The sequence below is a fragment of the Strix aluco genome, chromosome 17 (genome assembly GCF_031877795.1).
Source record: "Strix aluco isolate bStrAlu1 chromosome 17, bStrAlu1.hap1, whole genome shotgun sequence".
NCBI classification, from domain to species: domain Eukaryota; kingdom Metazoa; phylum Chordata; class Aves; order Strigiformes; family Strigidae; genus Strix; species Strix aluco.
In genome coordinates this window covers 16691639-16717660 of record NC_133947.1, presented here as the reverse complement: position 1 = coordinate 16717660, position 26022 = coordinate 16691639, and the positions used below count along the sequence as shown (strand labels likewise).

The 26022-nt window shown below is 52.1% G+C and overlaps 1 protein-coding gene across 2 annotated transcripts; it reads right to left on the bottom strand.

Annotated features, from left to right (window-relative positions):
- Positions 1-2793: 2793 nt before the first annotated feature.
- Positions 2794-24303, bottom strand: GGT7 (gamma-glutamyltransferase 7). Of its 2 annotated transcripts, none has more exons than XM_074843024.1 (15): positions 23959-24303; positions 20745-20971; positions 19206-19357; positions 18132-18246; positions 17523-17590; positions 16767-16840; positions 16118-16311; positions 13535-13622; positions 12663-12790; positions 10428-10516; positions 9521-9673; positions 8869-8986; positions 8020-8157; positions 6891-6990; positions 2794-5343 (listed from the first exon to the last, which is right to left on the bottom strand). In XM_074843024.1, exons 1-15 carry the CDS (start codon positions 24143-24145, stop codon positions 5180-5182), a joined length of 1995 nt encoding a protein of 664 aa, XP_074699125.1. In that variant the 5' UTR covers positions 24146-24303; the 3' UTR covers positions 2794-5179. The 2 variants fall into 2 exon arrangements, with proteins under 2 accessions (XP_074699125.1, XP_074699124.1); XM_074843023.1 differs by lacking the exon at positions 23959-24303 and adding an exon at positions 21085-21451.
- Between the last annotated feature and the right edge of the window lie 1719 nt (positions 24304-26022).

Here is a 26022-nt window from a genome sequence, read left to right as displayed (position 1 = left end):
GGAGACCGACTGGCACCTGGCAGTGGTGAGAGGGGAATAACATGACATGGAGGACTGCAAGGGGGAAGAAATATGGGACAGCTCAAGCATTACCCACCCTGGCATCCTGCTGCTTGCACACGCAGGCGTGTCTCTGCAGAGAGGTGCACTGCAGGCAGATCTCCGGGGCTGAGCACAGGCTGGATCCACACTGTGTAGCTTAAACATTTCTAGATGTCACCTGGCCTCTGTAGGCCATATCCAAGACAGGAGGTCTTTTGGGGCTAGATCTGTCCTGTCATTCTGTGTTTGTGGAGCCCTTCCATAAGCAGACCCTCATTTTGGTTTGGATTGTGAAGCTTTGCTGCAAAACAAGTGATACATACTAGTACAACATCACCTGCAGAGAAGGAGGGCTATGTACAGTACACCGAGACAGCTGTTTGAGCTCCTCCATTGTCTGCAAACAGAACACAGAAATGCATTTGAGATCACGACAATCAAAATTGTGGTTGTATTTACATGCATTTACATATGGCAGTATGTTCAAAGGAAAGGTATTATACAAAAACAGTAGGTAGACTCATGACCAGCTTTAGATTTTTCCAAACTTTATTATACAATGACTTGAACAAAATAATTTCTCCTCTAATAGTGGTACAATACCTTAGGAGAAGGAAGGGAGACCTGTTGCATTGCAGTCACAATCACTTTTGGTCTGGGATTTGTTAAAACTGTGAGTGTGGCGGGAAAGAGAGAGGTGGGCAATTGGCTACAGACATGATAGATAGTGTGGGGGTACACAGGAGTCATCCTCTCCTTCCCGGCTCCGAGGAGGTGGAGAGGTGAGAGCGGCCGGGTGGGGAACCCCCTGGCTGTGCTGGGGACAGTCCTGGTGGATGAAGGGTCACGGCTGCCAAGAAGCTGTTGTCAAATGGGATATTCCCCCCTAGGCAGCAGGGTCAGCTCTGCAGGACAGGCTGCATCTGAAAATGCTGTGGCCACTGGAGGGCCCTTCTTGGGCAGCATGTTTCAGTGCTCAAGTGCTCCCACTCCAGAAGCTCTTCTGCCCTCCGCACAGATGTTTCGTTTTTAGATCGTGCCCTACCTCTCTGAAAACCAGCTTTGCCTGTCAGAGCTCTCCTTTCCCTGGTTAGTGTGCAGATGTCCACCACTGAAGACGGAGGATCTTTCCAAAATCACTGTGATGAAAATACCTGCGTGTTACAGGAGCTCTTCCTGCTTCACCCGATTCTTTGCAAAACCTCACAAAATCTTTAGTGTTTTTGATTTGTTCATGAAAGAGCTGCAGGTTTCAGCTCATGGTGTTTACTGAGGCCTGACTCCCTTTTCTCTCCAACGAGTCAGTGTTCAGATCAGCCCGTGGAAGCCTGTCGAGCTGTGCAGCAGGTGGAAGGAGGCTCTGAGATGGTCCAGCCAGAGGGACCCAGCAGCACCCTGGTGGGTGCAGCCCCCCCCGGCAGCTTAGCCAACCGGCTCACACTGAACAGGCTCCTTCGGACCCCCCACCCCAGCTGAGGGACTCCTCAGAGAGACGCTGGCAGAGCTGCAACAGAGCTGCAGGACACCCGTCGTCATCCCTGAAGACCAGGGACCTGTGCCTGCTGCCCCCAGCTCTCTGCCCTCACCTGCCCCTGGCAGCCCCCGCTCCCCCGCGGCACAGAGCGGGGCGAGCTGCTGGCTGGAGTGCAGAAACACATGGCGTGCCCAGGGCTGCTCCTCGGCTGGTCTCACACCTGTGCCCAGGGACAGCAGGGGACACCCGGCCCTTCCTGCGCCTGCGGCGGGTGTTGCGCCAAGCCGCACCGGCAGCGTGGATCTACCCACCCCGACAACCCCAGCAGCATCCGTCCCCACCCCGGCCGGTGGGAGCAGGGCAGGCTCCATCCCCTCGCAGCATCTGGGTGCTGAACAGGACAGTGATGGGAACAAAACGGTGCAGCCGAGGGGCCAGAGCATCCTCGTCCCCACAGCTGCAGGACGGTGGTGCTGACTTCTGCGTCGTCCCCCCTTTAGGCTTTACACATCACGTCAATGCACGCAGGTGAACAGGGGTACCTAAAGCTAGAGAAGGCTGCTCATTAGCTGTGCTCATTAACGGCATCAAGACTTTGTGCGAAATACTGCTAAACTGAGCTAACAGCAGCAGAGCCTGTCTGCAGCTTATCCCAATGTAAAAACCAGTATGTGTCAATGGGAAGCAGAGACGAGCTGATCACATTCCAGATCATAACAGTCACATTTGGCAAAGGCATCTTTTTCTTTTTTCTTTATTTTGTTTGGGTTTATTTCGTTCCTTTAAAAATTTTCTTTATTGTTTTTCTCAGACACTTCATATTTTGTATTTTGTGAGCTCCTTACTGACACTTTCATGTAAAAGTTTCAGGACAAATTCTGCTTCAGAGCTGTCAGACGTCTGCAACAGCCGGGCTGCAATCAATGCAGTTACTCTGCACACACACATCTCCAGAATACGGCCCTTTATTTCCCAATGTCTATCATCTCACCTGTACAGAAGGAAACATCGGGTATTTCTTGGTACCTCACATTAAATTAATCAGCTCTCATCACAACAGATGGACTCAAAGTATCAGAGACACTGGGCCAATTAGCACGTTAAAGGTTTCAGTATCGAATACATCTGTGCTACACTGATTCTGTTTTTAAACAGAGAAAATGGGAAATAATTGAAAATATCTTTATGCCTCTTAGCCATGACCTAGGGGCCACCTTCCCATCTTCCAATTATCTTAAATTTTCTCTTTTTTGCAACAGAGGCCATGATCCAGCAGAGCACTTAGGAACATGCTTTATTTTAAGATTCTGAATAATCGCTGTGAAATTGTACCTTGGGGCATGTAAGTGCCCTTTTGAATCAAGACCAGAGTCTTTAACTCGCAAATGAATACATGGTTTCCAGCATCAGAAGCGAGTTGGTGAATTCAGTTAATAAGGAGGAATCTTATCTTTCAAGTGTTTTGTGATATGCCATGCAAAGTACTGAAGCGACGATGACTCGACCACTGATTTTGCAGCTGTGCACAGTAAACCTCTGTGCCCAAGGGACAGATCACTGCTGTACCATACCAGAAAACCCCAAATTTCCACCAGTCAGATTCAACGCACAAAAGCGCATCCTCCCCTTCCCGTGAAACCTGAAGAGGTCTGCTCCGAGACACATCGTGTTATGAACGCTCCAGCTTCAGGCAGTGACCAACTCTAGCGCTGATGACAGAAAAATCAATAAACAGAGTTGATGCCCCTATGGTGAAGAAAGTCTCTTCTTGCCCTATGGGCAGTGTGGTGGCACAGAAGACAACTTCCCAAAGACCATGTTGTACTTCCCCTGTCTCTCAGCTGAGGCCACTGATAGATTTGTAACAGCAAATACCATCGACGTTCCCCTCTGCTAGGGAGCTGCTGTGCTCTTCTCGTGGGTGGCTGCGCTTCAGCGAAGCATAAAAGCATCTCTGCCCTTCCCCGGCACAACGTGCACGGCCTCACGTAAGATGCTTTGAGATCCTCAGCTGGCAGGTGGCAGGAACGATTAGTCCGATTATCTGCTGTAGTGCCCTGACTGCCCCAAAATGACCCACACGCTCCCCATGTCAAACGGTAACGAGCATTAGAAGGTGTGTTACAAACAGAGGGGTGTTACGGGGTCCCTCAGGAGGAACGTTGGGGGTGACTGGTATAATCATCAAATGAAAGACCAAGACAACCATAAGCAGACATACATATATAATATGTACAGTGGCCATAGATGCATTTGCACCATGAAGGAAATTATCAAATTTTAGACCACAGAAAATGATCAAATTCCAGAATTTTTTAGTGCCAGGTGTCTCTGTCTAACTTGCTAGTAAAAAGAGAAGGAAATGTCCAAATGTGGGTTGAATGAAGTGGTGCAGCTGTCAGTTGTGGTATTATTTCTTCACTCTATTTCAGACAAGAAATGCAGAAGTATTCTTGTATATAAATTTTATATATATACTTTTATATATATATATTCTTATATATATATTCTTATATATATTTGCATTACATGCTGCGGACAGAAAATTATCTCAGTAGCATTTAGTTTGTTTTGTACCTTTTCTCTCACTCTCTTCAGCTTTTCCCGTAGAGCCACCAGTATCAAAATACAGAGCTGAAGTACAGACATGAATGTGTAAGCAGAAAATCCCAAGCCTCTCTGCAGGGCTTACAGGATTCAAGCTTTCTGAGCAGACTGAGATGAGGCAGTGTGAGGGAAGTCCTGAACCTACCTAAATGCTCTCCATGTGGTTTTCAGTCCGTGGTCTGTGGATTTTTACAAGTCTGTAGATTTTTACAAGTCTGTGGAGTACTGCTAAGATATCTCCAAAAAGCATCTAAGAAAATTAAGCCCATTACGCCGCTAAGCTTAAATTCACCATGGAGGAGGCTGAACCTCTGTAAGAAAACTATTGCAGGATCCACAAGTCGTTAAAAGTTGAAAACCATTGCTCCGGTTACAAAATGAGACTGCCAGTGAGTCTGCACGGCAACTTGATTCAAAATATTTACTCCCGAAATTCAAGGTATGTAGCGATGTGAGAAAAGGAACTAACACAGGAGGCTGCACGCTGGTAAAAATCAGCTGGCCCATATAAATATATATAATACATATATATATATATAAAATACAGAGTATTAAAGGACTCACTGATATTCCAGCTCCAGGCATCTACAAACACTACATTAGGCTGTATTAATTACTGACTCACAGGAGAGGCAAAGAATGAACTTGGGAAAGCCAGGGAGATGAAGATGACAGTATCATCATCAGCTGGTTTTGCCTTTGCTAATGTTCCTGCTCACTAAAATTAAGATGCTGGCTAGAATGAGGCTTTTGAAAAGACTGAAATTACTAACAAGACTCTGCTAAAAGAAAAGTGTGTTCCCTGCATTCCTGTAACAAGGACCGGGCTGCTTGCAATTAAAATAATTTTAAAATAAAAGAAAAAAATCAGAGTGCTGCATGTTTGTGCTGCTAACTCCTCCGGTGCCATCCTGGGTGGGGAATGCAGAAAGTTGCTCAGCAGTGTGTATGTGGGGCTCCGGCCCTGGGAATGGAGCAGGGGTCATTTCAGAACATGCACGTCACTTGGGTCGATTTGTCTAAGCCTTGTTCAGTGAACACGTCATCTGGGAGGTGCTACAATATTGTGGCTCCGGCAGCATCCACGCTCCTGGGGTCCTTCAGGCCAATGATGAAACTGTTGGTTCTCCTGGCCCCATGAACTAGGGAGACCACTTTGACCTTATCCACTTGATGGCCCCTGGCTACAAGAAATTCAATATCTTCTTCAGGAAACTCACCTGTAGGGATTTTAAAAGAGGAGTTTGCAACTAAACCCACTGTTGCCTTTGACGCAAAGCTCTGGTCTAGCCCTGTTGGGATCTGCAGTGGGAAGGAAACTGCCCGCAGCCTCTTCAGAAGGGGCCCCAGCCACGCGGCCGGGAGGACCAGCACTCCCCACCCCGCGGAGCCGCCTGCCAGCTGCAAAGGCTGCTCAGAGCTGGGCAGTGCTCTGCGCAGTGCGGGAAGGGAGAGGATCCAGAAGACCATTTAAAGATGTGGAAGATCCTCCTCTTTGGAAAAAGGGGAAAATACATTGTTGGCACCTACTGCAGTTAATTCTTCTTACAGAACACAAGGCAGTCCCTGCTCTTAAGAGCTTAGTTACAAATAATAGTATTAAGAGTTATTAGTCAAAAGAAGACTCAAGTGAGCTCAAAACAAATGATAGTAAAACAGGTTGCCAAATAACAAACTGTGACAAGCCTTCCAACTTCCCAGTCACGTATTCCTTAATCTTCCAGCCATCTACTTTAGGTTGCTTGCTCTTCTGCTGTTATTTTGTTTATCTGATGTTTTGTAATTTCCGTGTGAGTAGAAGTGCCTGAGGATACGAAGCTGGGGAAGCAGCTGGACAAACTGAGCAGGCACACAGAAACCCCACAGTTATTTATGTTATATACACTGCAGATGAGTCTTAACATAGATCTTGTTAATGCCAAATGTCCAAACCCACAAATTAGGACCTATTAAAGTTTTGGATTTGTTTTAATTACATTCTAGTTTCCAAGTCTGCAGGTCACACCCGACAGACATTTTCAGATTTTCCTCTGAAATGGGAAGCCTAGAAACTTTGGCTATTTTGTGTGAAATGAGAACCAAATCTCACTTAATGGTTCACTCTGGTAAGGTATGGGGCTTTGTGAAAAACACCAAATAGACCGAGACTTGTAATAATACGGACAAGAGCTGGCAGTACAGTCTCCAGAGTGTCAGCACTGATGCTGCATTTCCAGCACTGTCAAGCTACAAGCCTTGCCATAAGCCTTGTCCTCTCCCCAGCTGGTGGAGTTAGGGGACACGGACTGGAAAGTGAAAGAATATCATTTATGGCAGTAATGGTAATAAAGTGTAGGAAGATCTGCTAGCTTTCAGGGCCTGTCTGGGTGAAGCTGTGGCTGAAATCTTGTTTATTTGTATATCCTCGATGGCATCATATGGCCAAAAGGTTTTAAGGACAAGGCTGCTACCAGGAGGTGAGCTGGGACAGGGGGAGGGTTAGGGAGAAGCACCTGGAAGATTTTGGACAGGTGGTGTTGGAGTGGCCAGGGGGCATTCCCAGGACAAGAGAGAGAGGGCATGGCTCAGCAAGGGCACCAAGCTCTGAAGAAGCTAGGTTGCTGCTTTCTGTCTTCCCCGAGACCCTCTGCACCCACTGGGGACCCTAGAACACAGTGAGCTGTGCGCTGGGCTGTCATACTTCCACAGCAGTGTGCTAAGAAAATCCTGCTCCTTTTTGAAACACGCTAGGTTTGTAGGCTGCACCACACCCAGTGTCTATACTCACTGTCAACCTGCAAGGTGTTGGACTGAAGCTGTGGGTGAAGTCGACCAAGTGACAAACTTTCACTCAGATTCCTGTTAAATGTTAAAACATTTACCAAAACCTGCAAGAGAATAAAAGATCCTCAATAATAAAAAAAAAGTAATGAGAACAGGAGAACCAGCTTCCCAAGCATTCCCCTAACGGGTGGCTCCACACCTGCAGATACAGCAGGCAACGAAGATTTTGAACCATTTACCAAACTGCATGAACTAATGCAGGGTTTTGCACGTATGAAGAGGCCCTTGAAATATGGCCTGTATATTGTTTGTGGCAAAGCAGTACTTTTCAGGATTGCACGGGCTTTTTGTCACACAGTTCCTGCTAAATTAGGAGAGTTGTGTGTCTGGAACATGATGTAATCTCTAAATATGTGTTTGTTACAGCCAAAAGCTCAGCACGTGACTTCTCCAAACAAAGCATTAGGAAGCAATGGTTGGCTTTAGTTCTGCTCTGAATAATGCCTTCCAAAAGGTAAGGAAAATGGGAGCCATTCTTGTGCCTTTCTTTTAGCAATTCCTTGCTGTTGTGCATGCAATCAAACTATGGGCCAGTACATCGCCCCTCATTACAAATCATAAATGAGGAGGAGCTGCCCAATTTATAGCAAGTGTTGAGCATGGAGGAATTCAGTCAGGAATGCACTAAAAGAAGCTTTTCATAGGGAAAAGGGCTTAAGGGCCATCAGTCTCCTGCAATTCTCTGAATACCAAATGCTCCTTTTTTTTCCTAACGAACCCTAAGATGAGATTTGAACAGGTATTAGAATGATACAAAAACATTATAGATTTTGCCAAGATGCTTTTCCTCTACAATTAAGAGCGGTGCCACCAGGAAAGGTGCAACAGAAGTAAACCGGTAACTCTTAGAGATTTGAAAAACCAAATGTGTAGAACTGGTGACATCAAAGACTGAACTAATTCTGAACTAACAACGAAGACTGAACTAAGGATTACTGAGTAACCCTGTGGTCACCAGTTTCAACAGAGCCTGGGACATTGGGAAGGGAAAGTCTGTACTGCAGGAAGGGACCCTGCTCAGTGTTGAGCTCGACAGCTGCTGTGAGAGGTGGGTTCCTGGACACAGCACTGACCTGAACGATGCTGCTCAAGGCTCTGTCCCCGTTGTTAGCTCCCAGACACAGGTACGTCCCGCACATCCCCTCAGACGGTCTCACGATGGTGGGCAACAGGAATGACAGGGGCCGTTTCCGAGGCTGAATGAGATTTTGCTGCAGTTGAAGAAAAGACACACCAAAAAAATTTCAACAAGCCGGCTAAAGCTTTGGTGGTGCTCAAGTTGCACAGGTTAACTTCTTACTCTACGCTTCAGTCAGCAATGGCACTCGTGTAGTTTTACAAGGCTGACATCCTCATTGCTATAATAATGCTCTCTGATTTTAATAGAATCCATCCCATTTCACGCCATGGTTCTTTTAGAGAAGGTATATGGAGCCATTCACTCACTTCTAAAGTACCAACGCAGCAAAGTGGAATGGTTTTACAATACATGGCAAGAAGGAACAACAAGGCAGCACTGGAAGCCACCAGTACTGGTCTGTAATTGTTTCTTTCCAAGAGCTGAAGATTTTTTTTCTGCTGTTACTTTTAAACCTGAAGAGCAGCAATTCATAAAAAGAGTCCTTAATTCAAGTCCACAGAAAAGGACAGTTGCTTTAAAGTGCTTCTGGACTGCAGGGAAAATAGAGATGTGCAGGGTCATTTGATAAAACTGCATTATAATGATAACTGATACATATGAAGCCTCCTGTTTACTCTGTTTTAGTGGCTCATACAATGAAAAAATAGGAGCTTTGTACAGACTGTTGTCTCTCAGTTATTAATAAGGCATTAAACAGCCTCCCTGTTGTGGAGGTGAGAATAAAATTGAAAAAAAATGGTACGGACAGCTCAAATAAAGAATTTGTCATGTAATTCATTACCGGCCTGGGAATGGAGTGGTTCATTGTTTTATTCTGCCAGGAGAAGTCCAACATCTGGCTGTTCAGGAGGACTCCAGAGGATGTTATTATTCCACTGCCAAAGGGACGATTCAAAGAACTGAAAAGAAACACGAAGAAATCTCATAAAAATCCTCCCAGCAACTTTTGTACACCTTGAGGCTTTCAGGGCTCCAATTTTCTGTCCCATCTTGGCTTGATAGAGACTGTTTGGTAGTTCTTTAGGGCTGGTTAGATGTGAGGAGTGAGTGTCTCCACGTACTAAGGAGCAGGAACCCTGTGGGTGATAGCAGCTCTGTCCCTCCCTGTGTTTAAGGATTGCCCTCTAGGTGATGGATCTGTCTCCATGCCCCCATCAATCCTCAGATCTGGCCATCACCTCTTCTCCAAGGAGAAGATTTAGGCCAATCCAGACATGTTTCACTGTGAGAGGGCTGCAGGACTGCACAGGGCAGAGCAGCACCAGCTCACACATCTCCACCCCGTCTTCCCCATTTCTCCTGTTGCAGGACTAACTGGGACAGAGCAGCCCAGTTGCTCCAGGTCTGGTCCTATCCTGTCCTGCTGAACCTGCTTTCTGCTCCCTGCTCCCACCCTCTGAGTGCATTATGGAGGGAAGAAGTAAATCCTTTACCTTACAACTGCAACAATGAAGTCATCGGGTCCCATGACAAGGACCTGGCTAGCAGCGGGTCCGCTCTCCATGGAGAAGTGAGGCATGTGAAGATCAGAGGAGAAGGACTGGGAGTCATTAATCAGCTGGCGCAGGGAATTAGCTTCTGATTTACTTCAGCAGTGAGGGAGGGAAAGAGGAAATAAAGCCATGAGCCTAGGAAGCTGAGCATCTCTTGGCCTAACTGTGGGGGTACATCTACACAGCTACGGGCAGTACCTCCCTGAGGGGGCTGGTACTGAGGAGAGGGAGCCCCTTTGGTTCACCAGATGGAAGGAGACAAGATCCTCAGGCCGCACAGAGAAGCAATGCCAAGCACCTCCCAGGCTCTGTCCACAGTGGTAAACTCAGTCGCGATGGACAAGGGGTGGCACTACCCGGCTGAACGCCAATCCTCCAGGAGGAGGGCAAGTCAGGTCCAGCTCTGGCCACCAACCATGGCTAAACCTGGCTCTGAGGTGAGAGGCTGCCCTGGGTGTACTGCAAAGGCACTGAGCCCCATGGTGCGGAAGGGAGACCCAGAAACTGCATGTGTGGTCATGACCACGTGGATGGCCGTTTGTCAGACCAGCTCAGAAGGAATACTCAGAGGGGTGAGGATGTGGGAGGAACCCTCAAGATCAAGCTGGCTCCAGGAAACCTCTGTGTGAGGACATCCCACCAACCCATCCCCTGAGGCCTGTGGTATCAGCTGTGACCCTTGTGGAAGAGGGGGCCCTGGGAGGACACTCAAGGACTGACCTTTCCTCAGTAAAACAGAGGTAGAAAAACCTCAGGCTTCCTTGTGCACTGAAAAGAGCAAATCCAGGAATGACACCCAAACCACACATCTTGCAACTGTCACCGTGCCTGTCAGCCTCAGACCTACCTCACCATGCCTTCTGCAGCGTGAGTGACGGACACATCATCAGATGGGTCTCCCAGGTTGCTAGCTAGACTCAGGGCTATTTTTAATGTCTAAATTGAACACACAGAGAAAGAAAGGAAGAAAGAAAGAAAGAAGGAAAGAAAGAAAAACATTTAGGTGGCCCTGGAAATATAACTTTTGATACTCCAAACAGGAAGAGGTATCTGGTCTCCTGGCATGTTGGCTAAAGTCTATGAAGAAAAATGTCTAAAAGCCTGGTCCTGGGAGTACCTCAGTGCAAAGGGCTGCCACACGTGCGTATGGGGACCAAAGGGCATCAGTTTGGCACAGCAAACTGTGCGGGGGGGAGCCGAGCATACCCAGCAGCATGTGTACAAGGTGGAATAGGCCTGGCAGGAGCTGACCGGCTGGCTCAGCCCAGCTCAGTGGTTCAGCTGCATTGCCAGCTGGCAGACTGGGTCACCAGGATGCCACTTACTTTCTATTTCCATTCCTGAGTGGTCACCACAACAGCAGAGATCACACTGAATCCCAGTGGGACAGTGGGTCCTGGGCTCACCGTTGCCTGTGGGCGGCAGCTCCACTGGCACAGCACCACTGACAGCAGAAATGAGCTATTCCGCTCACCAGCTGGTACCCACGTTCCTAGTTATAAGTCATCCAAAGTCTCTGAACAGAAAGCGTTAGTCCCAGCACGCTTAAGGGAATGATGGTGTAAAAAGAGGAAGGGATCTGGTTTCTCATACATGCAGAATCCGGCCTAAGCCAGTCCACTGAGAATGGGAAGATGCAATTTCAAAAGACAGTTTATCCAGCCCTGGTTTTACAGTGCGTAGCCAGAGGACAGCCACAAGGAGAAATATGCTCTTCAATCAAGCCAGCTTGTGCCTAGCAGAAGTGCACTAGACTCAGCTTGCAGGCCATGCCATTTTCATTCAAGATTCGAGGCAGTACACTGCCCTGCAGGTAGATAGCTAGATGTGACTTCTGTTTTGATATGTGTCACGCATCAACAACTTCTCCTGAAGTGTCATCATTTATCTTCTGATGTACAGTGTAGAACATGATCAACTTCTGGAGAAGGTGGCGTTTCCATGAAACAGTCTCCTGACCGCTGTATCATACAGAGGATGTAAAGAGGCTTGGTGGCAAAGGAAGAGCTCCACTGAAACAAGCAGCCCACATCCACCCCACAGGCACCGGTTAAGGACATCTTGGTCATGGCTGTCCCAGGACTACCTGGTGCTGACCTAGCACTGAGTCTCAGCCATGTGATCCCAAGTAATCAGGGTTACACATCTTCTGACGTGACTGCCCTTTATCTGGAGGTTGCTGTTCCTCAGCTGAAACATGATAAGCAATGAGTGAAACTCTTGGCCTCGTGCAAATGCAGAGCAAATAGATTCATCCAAAGCTTCCTGAAGAGAGCTCAAAAATAACTTAGGTGAGTCAACCTTCTCTGCCTCTGCATAGGCCTAGCAGCGTGTAACACCTCCAGCTGTTGCATTTTTGCTGAGAGGCAGTAACTTCCAAGCACCCACCGTCCTGTCTGCTACAGGGATGTGGTTATATCCTTGCTTAAAATTCCCAACTCGTGAAACCCAGCTGTGGATCTGTTAAGCATCTAAGAACATAACTCTGCTTACAGAGCAGGAAACGGAGCACTTGCTTGACTTCCTGGGAAGCTGCAATGTTTTCGTAGGGCTGACAGCCCTAAATACTGGAAGAATCATTGTCTGGACCACTGAGATCATGAGGTGGGCTAAAATGTAAAGCTTTAAAAAAATACAAAGTGTTGGGACAGTTTTCCTTGTCATCACCACGTATGGGTTTTTGCTTGCGGCATCACATTGCTGACTCTCCTTGCAGTGCCCTAGCAGTGCTCTGGTATGGTCAGGGCCACTGGAGCATAAGAGATGGAGGACATAGGTGGGACCACTCTGTGGACCCTGCTGTGGGGTCATTCTGAAGAGATGATCACATACAAGAAATGGGCAGAAGCCAGTTTGTTCTTCTGAAAAAGCTCTGCTTAAGCGAGAAAGGTCTCAGCCGAGCAGGAGGCTCCAGCATCTGCACCTACCTGAGGCAGCAGCACAGCTCAGATTTACACCTTAGCAGTCTATTTGCTCATTCTCCTCTGGGAATTACCTACAAATATTTTTGTACAACCAAGAAATAAATAAATTATTCTCTAGCAGCACAAGAAATTCAGTCAAATGTTGAACCTCCTCTTACCTCTGCCATCCAGTGCAAGATATTCCCCCTGGATACTTGAGTTGTGATGTTAAAGCCCTCAAGGATATTCAGTGCTGTGATCAGTGCAGGACCTGCATGTGGAGGTGGGGGACTGAAAACGAGATGACCTGTGAAGGGAAGAAGAGAGGAGTGAAGCTGCTTTCGTCAAATACTGTCCAGTTAGAATACTTTCCCATAAGCTTGTGTCCTTGAGGACAGGGAAAACTTTCCAGATTTGAGGGGAAATAATGGAAAGCAACATGATTTGAAAAGGATTTCCCAAAACGTTCCTGTTGTATCTTTCTGTTTCTTTATGATGGATGAAGGAAGCCCAAATAGGGTTGCTATTTTACATCTGAAACTCAGTTCTTGTTGGTTGGCTGGTTTTTCTGGACTGCAGTTGGAAGAACAGAGATAAAATGGGTTTGCAACATTACAGCTATAAGGAGAGTAAATACAGGGATTTCTAGAAAAAAAAGACATTTTAGAAACTTGTTGCATAAAGTAAGTTTTTCTCCCTTGTAGATCAACTTTGGGAACTGTCTTCAGATGTAGGTGCTAGCTATGGTCCAGCTTCTATCTAGATATTGCGTCAGTCTGTAATCATGTTGCAGCTTTACACTCTAACACTATCAAAATACCATCAGTCACCATCAAGGAAAAAACAGGCCCATTTCAAAGCGCTGAAAACCTCCCGAACTGCCTATGATGCATCAGTGTCAGTGAGCAATAGCAGGAAACTCCCCGGAGGGCTTTTCTACAGATGCCTCAGTGCAGCTTTGACTTCAACTCTTGTTAAATACTGTCACCACCTCTTGCCAGGTGAAGCAAACTTTTAACTAGAGTCACATGGCAACGGGTCAGGCATTTACCTCGGTAGACCGTGTGGACAGGATTCTCCACTGTGACACTGTAATTGCTGAAGTCTTCCTCCACCAAGACTCCTCCATAGTTGTGGACCTGCGCAGGAGAGCAAAGCAGTGCACGCTGAGAAAGCTGGGTCAAGGCTTTCGGTGTTCCTTGTGCTGGCCCAGGTGAACACACACCACACTGTCAAACAAACACCATTGAGATTCCCGTGCCAGGTTCCTCAGGATACCCTGAAAATCTGTGCTTTCATGGCCTTGGTGGCCTGGCTCACCAGTCAGCACTGCTGGAAGAGCTCACCTCCAAAACATCACCCACCCCATGGGTGCTCTGAAGACATTCTGCCTGCCCGTGAGGATGGGGACTGGCACGGCCTCGCACCCTTCTCTCCCCTGGGTGGCAAGCACGAGTATGTTAAAGGTTATGAAGTATTTGAATACTGCCAGGATAAAAGATATATATGGATCCAAGAGAGAAGGAACCTGGGTGTAGCAGATTGCCATCACTAGAAATCTTTAGCGTACAATTCCCATCCTATTTTGAATTATTACACGTGATAGTAGGTCTGCTGTATCCTTGGTCTTTCTGTAGGATACTCCTAGAGGTACAATTTACTGGGTGTGGTAGTTTTCATGAACACAGCAAAGACAGGGAATTCCCTCCACTGCAGGTCTTCTGTGGTTGAGCCATGATGGAGATGAGGTAGGACCATCATAACTTCACTCTGATGATCTTAAAATCCCCTGAAGTAGGTAATACTCTCAGTCACCATACAGATGCTACTGTGTTCACGGGCCAACTCTTTCCTTCAACCCAGGAGAAGCCACACAACCTGATGAGAGCTTCTGCTGGGGTGAGTTGTGGCTGAGTCTTCTGGATTTCCATCCAGAAGTGGGCAAGAACAAATAACACAGAATCACAGAATCATCTGGGTTGGAAAAGCCCTTGAAGCTCCTCCAGCCACTGACTGTTCCCAACTCCACCAGATCCCTCAGCGCTGGGTCAACCCGACTCTCCAACCCCTCCAGGGATGGGGACTCCCCCCCTGCCCTGGGCAGCCCATTCCAACGCCCAACAACCCCTTCTGGAAATAAATACTTTCTAATATCTAGTCTAAACCTTCCCTTAACCTGTGCATGCTCCAATTTCTAAACTAGCCAGCTAACTTGGCAAGAAAACTCCTTCTCTGGCAGACATGGATGAATCACTGGAGCAGGAAAGCTAATGCAGGGCACGTTGCGGAGGGCAGCATGTCAAACCACTCCAAAGCTGCAAAAGTTGTATCTCCTCCTTGGGGTCCCTTCCTGAAGCAGTCCCAGAGCACAGGCCAGGTTGGACCCGACCCAGCTGAGCCGGCGGGTGCCTTTGCCAGGAGCCGGCTCCCTGGGGCTGAGCCAGCCCGAAGCCTGGGCGAAGCCGCGGGGAGTGGGGCAGGAGGAGCCTGATGGCACAGAAAGGGGAGAGGCCCTGATCAGCCACACACTGCAGACACCATCTCAAATTCCCCAGAGAGCACTTTTCTTCCACGTGTGCCTTCCTGCCATGGGGTGGAAACAAAGGGTAGGGTGTTTTGGAGCTCTACTTGATTTCACCACATCGGTGCCCTCCCTTTGCTGGAACAATAAACACTGTGGGAAGCCAGCACTTGGCTCTGCTCCACAGCCAAAGCTGGAATTGTGCACTTGATCCCAGAGCCTGACACGGCCTTTGGTGTTGCAACCCTGGGCCTCTCCACAGAGAGTTTGTGCTTCCCCGCAGCAGCCCTCCGGCCAGGGGGATGGGGTGATAAAGCAGGGTTTAGCTGTGGAGATGCACCACAAGCCTGGGACTTTTCCTGTTCCTTGGTCTCCGGCTCTGCTGTGGTTCAGGTGAACTGTAGGAGATTTCCAAACACAGAGCTCACAAATGTCTAAGGCTTGAGCTGAATTCCAGACTACTGATGACATGTACATCACTTGAACCATGGTGGTAGGGAAAAATGGTGCCACCAACCACCCTGACTGCAGCTACACCAGTATAAAAGTTGGGCGCCTTTTTTTTACCAGAATAATTACTTCGTTTGTTCTTGCTATTTTTTCCAGAACACCTCTAACAACAGAAGTTAAACTAGGGCAACCCTAAGTGAGACCAAGCCTGTCTGATCCTCTGCTCACTAGGCTCACAGTTTTATTTTAAAACCATCTTCCCGGAGTCTATATCTTACAGTCCCATTAAGAACAAAAATTGTTCTCAACAGTGGGGCACCTCTTGTTACGGAGAAAAAGCGGTTGTCACTAACCCAGCCCAAAGGGGGCCTTGAAATTGAGATTTTTTTTTCTTTTGAAAAAACAGTCTGTCCTGATTATAGAGGAAATGGAGGTTTCACTTCTGTAGGCTGTGGAAGTGACCTGTGTGTCACTTCCACCACTCCAGTGACAGGGAGAGGAGAGAAAAAGGAGGCTCCACGCATTTGCCCTCATCATTGCGTTGACACTTGGCTATGGCTTATCTCCAGGCTGTCACCTTAAGCAGGTGACATCGCAGGTGGCACCCCCAGCCTGGGCTGTGCCGTGCAGTCTGGGGCAGAGACAGGGACGGACATGGCTCACCTCAGAGATTATCTCCTGGGTCAAGTTTCCGCTGTAGAAAGCTGACACCCCTTCTGCGCCCACCAGCTCCAGGACGGCCGCGAGGTCCAGGCGCCTGACGAATGTGCCGGGCAGCAAGGGCTGGCCGTCTGGCAGGAAGATCTCCCGGAATTTGTCAGAGTAGTTCAGGTCCTTCAGTTCACTTACGGCTTTGGCTGTGGGCAAGAAGGAGAACATCCAGAAAAGCCAGGGTGCAGGAGCACGCAGGGGACCTGGAGTCACAGTGCACCTGACGGGGAGGTTGGAGACTTGCTGCTGCCTCTTGCCCTGTTTCAAAACTAGAGGGAGGCTGGATCATGCATCCAATAAAGCTGGGAAGGAAACCCAAAGAAACCTCAGTGCCCTTCCCTGGCTGGCCCTGGGCAGCTGCTCTGACCTGTCTCTGACCAGCCCTCAGAAAGGGCTCCAGTTTTGCTGGCACCATGCCCTCCCCTTGCAGACCATGGTTCACGCATTGCTCAGCTCCTGACACCATCCATCTCCAGGTCCAAAGAGCCTTAATTTCTCATGAATAACCATCTACATCCCCCGCTGCCTCCCACCCGAGCACAGTGGCCAGTGTGCTCCTCCACACTGAGCAGTCACCCTTGGTTCCCCACCAGGTACTCACCCAAATCGTGTGTGACATTAAACCCATCCTGGGCGACCCCAGCTGCGAGGCCCAGCAGCTCCGACCACGGGAGTCTGCCAAAGGAGAAAGGACAAGGAGAAACGTGCCTTGGAGGGGTGCAGCACGCAGGGTGGTGGGGAGCAAGTGCAGGGCTTGGCTCTGCAGTCAGGGGGCTCCTGAAAGACCAGGCTAGGGGCCAGTGGGGGCCAAAAGGAGCACTGAGCTTTCAGCAGGTTGTTTCTTTTTAGCAGGATTATCTCAGTGCTCCATGATGTGCACCAGAGAGTAATGTCAGTGCGAGGACAGGGGAAGGGGCATCTCTGAAGCAAAATCTCAAGCCAGGCTCTGGCCCTGAGCAAGTCATTCAGATCCCTCCCTCCCTGTCCCAACAGGGAATCAAGGACAGCCACACTTCTCAGAGTCCAGCTAAAGAGAGAATGAAAATACACAGACATGCATAAAAGTGTTCTGTGCCTATTTCTAAGAGAACATTTATTGTTCATCTTGCTAGCCAAAACTTCACTTTGCAGAACACCTGACCAAACTGAATTCTATCTTTTGTTAAATGAAGTACCAAAAAATGAACATATTTTTCAACACAAACCTCCAAGTGCCCCTTAGCTAATGGTTTTAACTGGTGGCTGAGAACGTGGTCTGATGATGAGGGCTCGTGTGCTTCCAGCTACCCCGCAGGGACCCCGGGGCCCAGCCTGTGCAGCACAAGGACAACCTGCCTGTGCCAGCCTTGTGTCTTACCTCCCGTGTAACTGGTGCGCCTGGTGCATTCCTTGTATCATGCCGGGCACGCCCACGAGCAGACCTGGCTGTAAGATAGGAAGGACAAAAAGGAAGAGTAGTCTCCTTCCCATGAGGACATGGGACATGGTCCCCAATTTCAAGTGAAGGAGATGCACGTCATGTATGGATGGGAAGCGCCTGCATGGCCTTTAGGAGAGGGGAAGAGGTCTGTATCAACACACTAAATTAGGGAATAAAAGGTTTTGGAAGGAAAGAGGCAAATTCAATCCTAGTCTCAAGCCAGTTTGGTCAGGAGAAATAACTCAGCAGAACAACATGGGACTGTGCTCCTCCCTGGGACTCTTCTCCTCCCGGCTCCCCACTGCCAGAGGGACATGCCTCTTTACTCCCCAGGCCCTGCAGGCTCCAGGAATTTTGGGGCTGCCAAAGAAGTATTTTCCCTGGACTCCCCATGTCTGTAGGATCTAGGATCTCCCAGGTGGGAGAGGTCTCCTGTCACTTCCCTGGGCACCTCACCCTCGGCCCAAGAGTTGTGGGGAGAGGAGAGCTGGAGACATCAGCCAGCTACAGCCCTGGAGGGGTCGGCCGTGGGACACTGCTCCTCACCTTGGTGTCCTTCTGCAGGTCCCCCTCCAGCAGGATGCCCAGGGGAGCCACCTCACGGAAGTCGATCACCCAGCTCCTGTTCTTCCGGATGTCGTGGACCAGCATCACCCCACCCCTGCAGCGAGACGGGGGTCACAGCACGGCACCGGCCGTCCCTGCGACAGCCGCTGTCGTAAAGCCAAAATGAAAAGCGTGGGTGCCACGGGAGCCACAGCCAGTCCCAGCATGATGGGGCCACCTCAGCAGTGACCCAGGGCTGGCCAGTGGTGCAGCGGAATGCTGCTGCCCTTCCCCAGAGAGCAGCTCAGGGCAACCAAGCCAGGGCCGGTGCGGGACGCAGGCAGCTCCTGCGCTGAGCCTGCAGCAGGGATAGATCAGTCCCTGCCAGCCTGGCCAGAGGGCCACTGGCTCTGTTCCACTGCCAGGCTGGGACTACCTGGGATTTTCTTTCTAATCCAAGCAGTTTTGCAACAAAACAGGGTTTTTGCTTACAACAGTTATCCGTGGTGCAGCCTGGAGCAGCTATCAGGTGGCGGGGTTTTATGCAACGCTCCCACGACCTCCTGCAGAGCCAAGAGCACCAGGCTCACGTGGCTGCCCCGCCGGGGATGAGGGCTGGGAGGAAGGCCACCCCTCGCTGCCATGCCTTCCCTGGCTGCTGCCTGGAGCCAGGCTCGGACCTCAGCCTCCTGCTGCAGCTTATGCAGGGAAACACTCAATCTCTGAAAACACTGAGACTGAGCCCAGGGCGTTGCAAGCTCCTGGCACACTCACAGAGGGGCCTGGCAGCCTGTGGTCACTTTTTCAACCTTCTTGAGCCCGACGCTTGGACCTTCCTGGCAGCCACTATGGCAGATGCAGCTTTTACGTCCCTGAGGGTCTCTGTCCCTCGCTGCCAACTTGGTGCACAGGAAGGGTCCCCAACCCTGTGCAGGTGTAGACACATCCACTGCCTGACGTGGTACCATGCGCTTGGGACTCAGGCTACCGTGAAGGCACATCTCAGCTGGCGGGGATACCACCTGCTTGAGGACAACCGCAGTGACAGCATGGGGGTGAGGGATCAACACTTACCCACCAATCCCCGACGTGTGGGGGTTGACGATTCCTGCGCAGAGGGCCGAGGCGATGGCCGCGTCCACCGAGGAGCCCTGCTTGTTGAGCACCTCAATGCCAAGTGCTGTGCAGCGCGCGGCGTCCGTGACCACGGCGCCTCGGTGGAAGATCTGCCAGAAGAGAAGAGCGGTTGTGCCCAGGGAGGGGGGCTGGGGCTGCCCAGATCTTTGCTCAGCTCTGCGGGATCTGAAGCCTGAGGCCAGCACCAAGGCTGTGGCTGATCGGTACCTTCAGGTGCCTCCACATGCCGGTGGGAGTAACGTGTCCCTTGGCACATCCCTGCACCAGGGCAGCTGTGGCCGCTCCGCATGTAGCCATAGCCATCAGCTCAGCTGGCTTTCAACACGAGACATGCTCAGCTGGTGGGCCACGTCTCACCCCGTCCTCCACAACCCCAGAGCAGGGTCAGACTAATCCTCAAGAGCAATGGGTGACGGCGTGCTGTCACTGCGCTCAGCAATGCAGCTGGAGACAGGCATAGAATGCAGCATCCCCCCCAGGGCCATGGCTTGTTCTCATCCTTCCCCGGTGCCAGCACCAGTGCTAATGCAGCCACGGAAAGTTTTAAAAGGTTCCTTTTAACCCTATGGTAGAAACTGCAGCATCTCAGCATGAGCCAGAGTGGCCTTGGGAAGTGTGAAGATGGAAGGGCCACAGCAGGCTGGGGGGCAGGACTGGCCCTTCCAGCGGTGCCACGGAAGGGGCTGCGTTGCACAGCCTCCCTCCAGCGCTGCACCTCAGCCAGCTGCAGGGCCAAGCCACTCCACTTCCAACGGCTGCATTTCGCATGCTAGGGAGAGAGCAATACATTTAAAAAAAGTAAATCTCTTTCACATGGACTCACAGGCAGCTCTGCCCTGCTGGGTGGCATATAGAGAAGGTGATGGTGAGTACTGGCTGCCCCTTGGCCCTTCTAAGGCAGGAGATGTTCTGCAGAAAGATATTACCTCATGGCCATGCTGCCTTTGCTCTGCAATTTAGCACTGGTCTGTGGGACAGATTAGCAGGAGGTTCAGCTCTGTTTACAGCTACTCCCCTGCTTCGTCCTGGATGGATCCTTCCAGAGGTGAGCCTAGGCATACAGATCCATAAAACTCTCTCCAAGTGGAGATGTATGAAAGACGCCTACTGCTTAACTAAGGATTGCTTTCTGAGAGCATTTACATCGGGCTCAAACCACAGCCAGAGACACAGCAGCAGGGCTGCCTGTGTACCCCTGCCAGCACCCCCAAACACGCCAGGCACAGGCACCCACACCCTGGCCACAGGGCAGGTGCTGAGAGCCCAGCTCACCTCTCCGAGAACACCCCCCAGCCACAGCAAAAAGCTTTTGAGACAATTTGGGGTGGAATCACAGAGAGAGACTCAGTACCCAGGGTTCACCAGCTGGGGCTCACCAGCACTTACCCCGCTAAACTGCTGGCAAGGTGGAAAGTTAGGGAGCTTCTCCTATTTTCAGAGCCAAAGTGTGACAGCAAAGCCATTGTTTCATCTTACCTGAGGGTCCCCAAAATAGATCTGCATGATCAGGGCCACCGTGACCCCTGTGGCAAAGGTCAGGCAGGCGGTGATGATCACAGTCAGCCCATCCTGCCGGCAGCTGCAGTCTCCAGAAAAAGGGTCCTTGCTTGTCTCCTGGAGAGGGGACACGTCCTGGCTTCCCATCTCTGATGAGGATGAGGGCAGGCGCTGGAGACGTGCAGACTTCAGGAAGGAGTCTGGGTCTTTGTGGGCAGCAGGGAGAAAACAAGTGTTAGTTATTGAGCAACACAGGGCTCTTATTGCAGTGTTTACCCAGTACTAACATTACACCATGCCCTTCCAGCAAGGCTATTACCTTCCCTATTGATCCCAGTTCTCAAGAGACTTTCTGGCTCAGATGCTGCTTTAGGTCATTTACTGATTTCTTCCTTTAACTCTAGTTATTCCAAACTGACTTCCCTGGAGATTAAGAGGGGCAAAACCCATGAATTTTGCTCCTTTTCAGCCCATTCATCAGTCTTCAGTGATGGGACCAGTTACTGCTCCATTTGGAGGGGTTCTTAACCCAGCACTGACTTACAAACAGGTCTCTGAAATGCAGCAGGACTGAAGAAGAGGAAATTAAGTTATAAAAAAGAAATCCAGCAGCCTTATTTGGAGCTATGCTTGAGCTAAAGCACCTGAGCGAAACAGAGACAAAGCAAAATGCGTAGCCTGGGCACAGGAAATACCTCTCTGGAAGCACGGCAAAGGGAGGGCGGAGAGGAGCAAACCTGCAAACCGGAGGGCCTCGGGGCGTCCACCCGCTCTGGCGGCAGGAAAGGCTCTGCTTTAATTTCTTGCTTCCTCCAGTTGATGAGGCCCACTGTGAAATCAAGCCACTCGCCCAATGCCCAGCTCCGAGGTGTCAAATGCAATGGGGCAGGGTTTTGCCTGGCATCTGCCCAACAGCAAGCAATGCTCACAGGATGAAAAAGTCTCTTTTGCTCCAAAAGATGCCTTGAATCTCTGCTTGCGTCCTTTGCGGTGGGGAAGGTGCCGGCTGAGCGTGCCCCGCCTGTGCACGGGCACTGCTGGGCACACAGAGCTGCTGGGGCAGCCATGGGGACATGCCTGTCCCCTGAATGGAACCAAGCGGCTCAGGACATCCCGGAGGGCTCCTGGATGAATTTTTTTGGAGACTGCTGAGAGTCAGTGGCAACCGCAGTGCCTCACGCATCCGTGGTGGGAAGAAGAGGAGCACCCAGTGGAAAAGATGAGAAGCTTGTCCCTCTGCACAGGGGACGTTTCCCAGGTATGGGGTAAGGGAGAAGGGAGCAAGCAGGAACTCCCACATCCCCCATCACCCCGCCATGCCTCCACCTGCTCTGGCAGGCAGCATCTGCCCGGGGACTGCCAGTCCTGACCTTGCCATGACAAAAAAGCCTCCTGGGTGCCGCTCTCCTGGGGCCAGGCAGGGAGTTAGTTTTCATTTTAGTGATGCTGCAACCAGGAGTAAACCCCCTGCAGCCAAGAAATCCCCTTAGGGTGAATTTAATCTCATTCAAGCAGTGGTGATTTAGGAGCATGACTGGGAAAGGCTCAGCTTGGTTGCGCCTCTGAGCACACACAGAGCCCCTCACCCGCACATCTGGTCTGAGTGAGCTGGGCCTGCAGTGTGCAGGCAGAGCGGGCCTGGCTGGGGGGCCAATGGGCGGGGGTGCCTCCAGCGGGGGCCACGGCTGGCCTGGCAGGAGCTGCCACTGGGGAGGGATGTCACAAACAGCCTCTGGCACCCCCAGTGGGGCAGCAGCCCCACCAGTGGGGAAACAGTAAGGAGCAAGCTGGGCTCCTCCACCCGACCCCTCCGGGATGCCGTCCCTCTGCTCCTGTAGCGCTGGTGACAGGCCAGCCCAGCACAAGGGGACACCAACATCCAGGGAGTCACTGTGGGAGAGGACAGGCCACAGCCCTCCAGGGGGTCCTCTCCCTGCCATGCTGAAGTCCCTTTGTTTTCTGCTACAGCCATCCCACATGGCCTCGGCCAAGTCACTTAGTCTCTGTGACCACCGGTGCTGCACGGGGACAGCAGGGCTGTGTTTGGGGACAGGAGTGGCTGGAAGGGGTCAGTTGGGAGCACAGAGGGCAAAGAGCAGCCTGCAAGGGCAACGCACAGCTGCCCATCCCACCACCAACGTCCAAGCTTGAAAGTGAAGCCACCAAACCCTACTTGGCTTCTGCGGGGGCCGTGAAGCAGACGTGGCTTCATGGGGCAAACGAGCACTTTGGGGAACCAGGGACACCTCAGCTCTGGAGCCACTCCGGAGGGGCCAGCAGAGAGCGGAGCCGCTCCCGGGCTCTGGCGGGCACCGCAATGTGGGACCGTTCAGTCCTTGGGGGGGTCTGTCCCCAGCACCGACGGCACAGCAGGGGCTTCCTCCTTTTCATGAGATCTTCTGGGGGTAGAAACCAAAGGTCTGTCTGGGTTCCCTCCCTGCGGCTCCACGCGGAGACGCCCAGCCGGCTTCTGCAACACGCACACAGCGTCGGGGGAGTGCGACGGCAGGAGAGCAGCAGCTCCTCCGGCCACCCCACTCGCGGGCACCGGGGGAGGCCGAGACCCTGCGCCCAGCCAAAGCCGCCCCAACCTCCGCTCACGCTCCGCGTGCGAGCCCAGAGGCCTCGTGCTTTGGGAAGGAAGAGCCGTTCCGGCAAACCTGCGCGCAGCGGGACGGGAACGGGCGGTGGGAACGTCACCCGGCGGCCACAGCGGGACGGGGCCGAGGGCCAGTGGGTCCTGCTCAAACGTGGCCCGCGGGGTGTGGGGCTGGTGGGGCAGAGACCTGCCCGCAGGCTACGAAGCAGCCCTGGGGGCGATGGGCACCAGCGCCTGGAGAAACATGGCACGGGGGAGGAAAAACGTTCCTCTGAACTACTGCGAAGGAAGCAATCAATTAAAACAGGCGAAGCGTTTTCGGGAGGATCAAGGCACCACCCGAGTTTATTCCAGCGGTGCAGCCGGCGGGAGCAGCGCCAGCTCCGTGCCCAGCCCCGATGTCTCTGGCGGCTCCGGCGCGGCCCCGGAAGGTGAACGAAGGGCCGGGGCACAGGGAGCCCCGGGGGGAGGGAGCCCCGGGGGAGGGGCCCGGGCCTGGCCTGCTGCAGGCCGAGGGCGGAGCGGGGGCCCGCGGGGGGCGGCGGGGACCGGGGGCACGCGGGGCCGCGGGCGGGCTCGGCCGCCGCCCCTCACCCGTGTCCTGCTCGCCCAGGAACGCGTCCTCCTCCTTCCGGGCGCGGAGGCCGCCCTCGGCCGCGCCGCCCGCCTCCTCCTCGGGCAGCCGGGGGAAGCTGGTGATGCTCATGTAGTCCACGGGCGAGCCGGCGGCCAGGGCCCGCTGCCGGCCTCCCCCCGCCTCCGCCGGCACCGGCACCGCCATCGCCGCCGCGACACGCCGGAAGGGGCCGGGCCGCGCCGGCCTCACGGCTCCGCCCCGCGCCGGGGCCTGCGCAGGCGGGAGGCCGGATCCTGCCCGTGTCCGAGGGGCCGGGACGGAGGAGAAGGGCCGGTGGGCGCTGAGCTCCTCCTCGGCCCCATGCGCTGGGGCAGAGCGGCGGCGGGGCGGGGCGGGGCGGGGTGTGCATCCCCCCGGCCCCACGCAGAGCGGGGGCACCGGCTTTCCAGGCCAAGCCTCCAGGGTCAGACTGGTTAGTCCATCCCCAGAGACTGGAAGAGTTTCTAAGTGACCAGCACGTACTTGGTGTCATTGCTTATTCAAGCAAACCTCTAGCACGTGCTAGCGGGGGCTCACACGCACCCTTTCACCCGTTCCGCAGCAGCAGGCGGGGTCCAGCCCCCCGTGGGACACGGTGACCCGGAGCAGGCTGGTGTGTTCTGTGTCGCAGCCAGCTCGGCCTTCCAACATGGACCTCTCACAGAATCACTCAGGTTGGAAAAGCCCCTCGGGATCATCGAGTCCAACCCTCAGCCCGACTCTACAAAGTTCTCCCCTACCCCACATCCCCCCACAGCTCATCCCAACGGCCCTTAAACACACCCAGGGATGGGGACTCCACCCCCTCCCTGGGCAGCCTATTCCACTCTCTGACCACTCTTGCTGGGAAACATTTTTTCCTCATGTCCAGTCTGAACCTCCCCTGTTGCAGTTTAAAGCCGTTCCCTCTTGTTCTGTCACTAATCACCTGTGAGAAGAGACCAGCACCAACCTCTCTACAACGTCCTTTCAGGGAGCTGTAGAGAGTGATGAGGTCTCCCCTCACCTTCTCCTCCTCACACTGAACAGTCCCAGCTCCTTCAATCTCTCCTCACAGGATTTATTCTCCAGGCCCTTCCCCAGCCTCGTTGCGTGGCCGTCTGGAGATGAGAGCTGAGGATGGAGGTCCCCCCCGCAGCGGGTTTGCAGGTGAAGCTCTGGGCAGGCTCAGCCCTGGCACCCGCAGCTCTCGCTGCTGCCGGCTCCAGCAGCACCCACGCGTGTGTGGGACAGGCTGAGGCTGTCAGGCAGCGCAGCCGCCCGGCGCGGAGCCAGACGGGTGCAGGCAGAGCCTCAGCTGGGGCCACAGACCCAGCCATGCCTGGGGCAAACCTGACCTGTGGTTACCAACAGCTCCCATTTCACAGAGCTCTGATTGAAATACATACAGCGGGGGAGGCCCCGTTTGCACGGACATTTCTGAAATCAAACTGGCTGAAAAATTTCATTTTTTCCCCCTACGATTCTTTCACAGGTTGACCTAAAAAACACCAGTGAAATAACCAGCAGATGGAAGAGGTTGTCGCATTCTGGGCTGAACAAAATGCTTCAGGGTTGTGCAAATTACTTCCCCCCGCAAGGACACCAGCCTCTCCCCCTCAGCTTGGCACATGTGCTTGGCTGTTTGGCTGCCAGATCTGAAAAATCCATCCTCTGATCTATCCTGGACATCATGTTGTTTTGGAGACAGAGCATGTTGAGTGCTGGGCTGTTTGGCTCTGGGGAAGTCACCTGACAGGTACGTGTCCTATTTTCTCATCTGCCAACAAGCCAGTTAATGCCCTCTGCTCTTCCCTGCACGAACAGCTCCACCAGCTCACTCAGTGCTCCGTAATGCGGGGAGATGTAAACCTTCCTTTGCTGTGGCAGTGGCAAAGTTTTGCTAGTGCCCTCCAGCAGCCTGAGGGCATAATGGGCACTATTTAGTTAGTTATTAACTAAATACTCCTGTGAGGATAGTTTGGCTTTTACAAGCCAGTCTCAGCCTGCTCCATGTTCAGACAACTCTCCAGTCTTCCCATACCCAGCAGCCGCAGGTGGTC

Excerpts from the sequence above, each read along its gene's own strand:
- GGT7 (XM_074843024.1), bottom strand. The coding sequence starts at position 24,145 with ATGGCGGTGCCGGTGCCGGCGGAGGCGGGGGGAGGCCGGCAGCGGGCC. Across the intron at positions 13,623-16,117 it reads CCCAGGAGATAATCTCTGAG|GTCCACAACTATGGAGGAGT; the intron begins GTGAGCCATGTC and ends TCTCCTGCGCAG. Across the intron at positions 8,987-9,520 it reads TTCATTGTTGCAGTTGTAAG|TTCTTTGAATCGTCCCTTTG; the intron begins GTAAAGGATTTA and ends GTTTCTTTTCAG.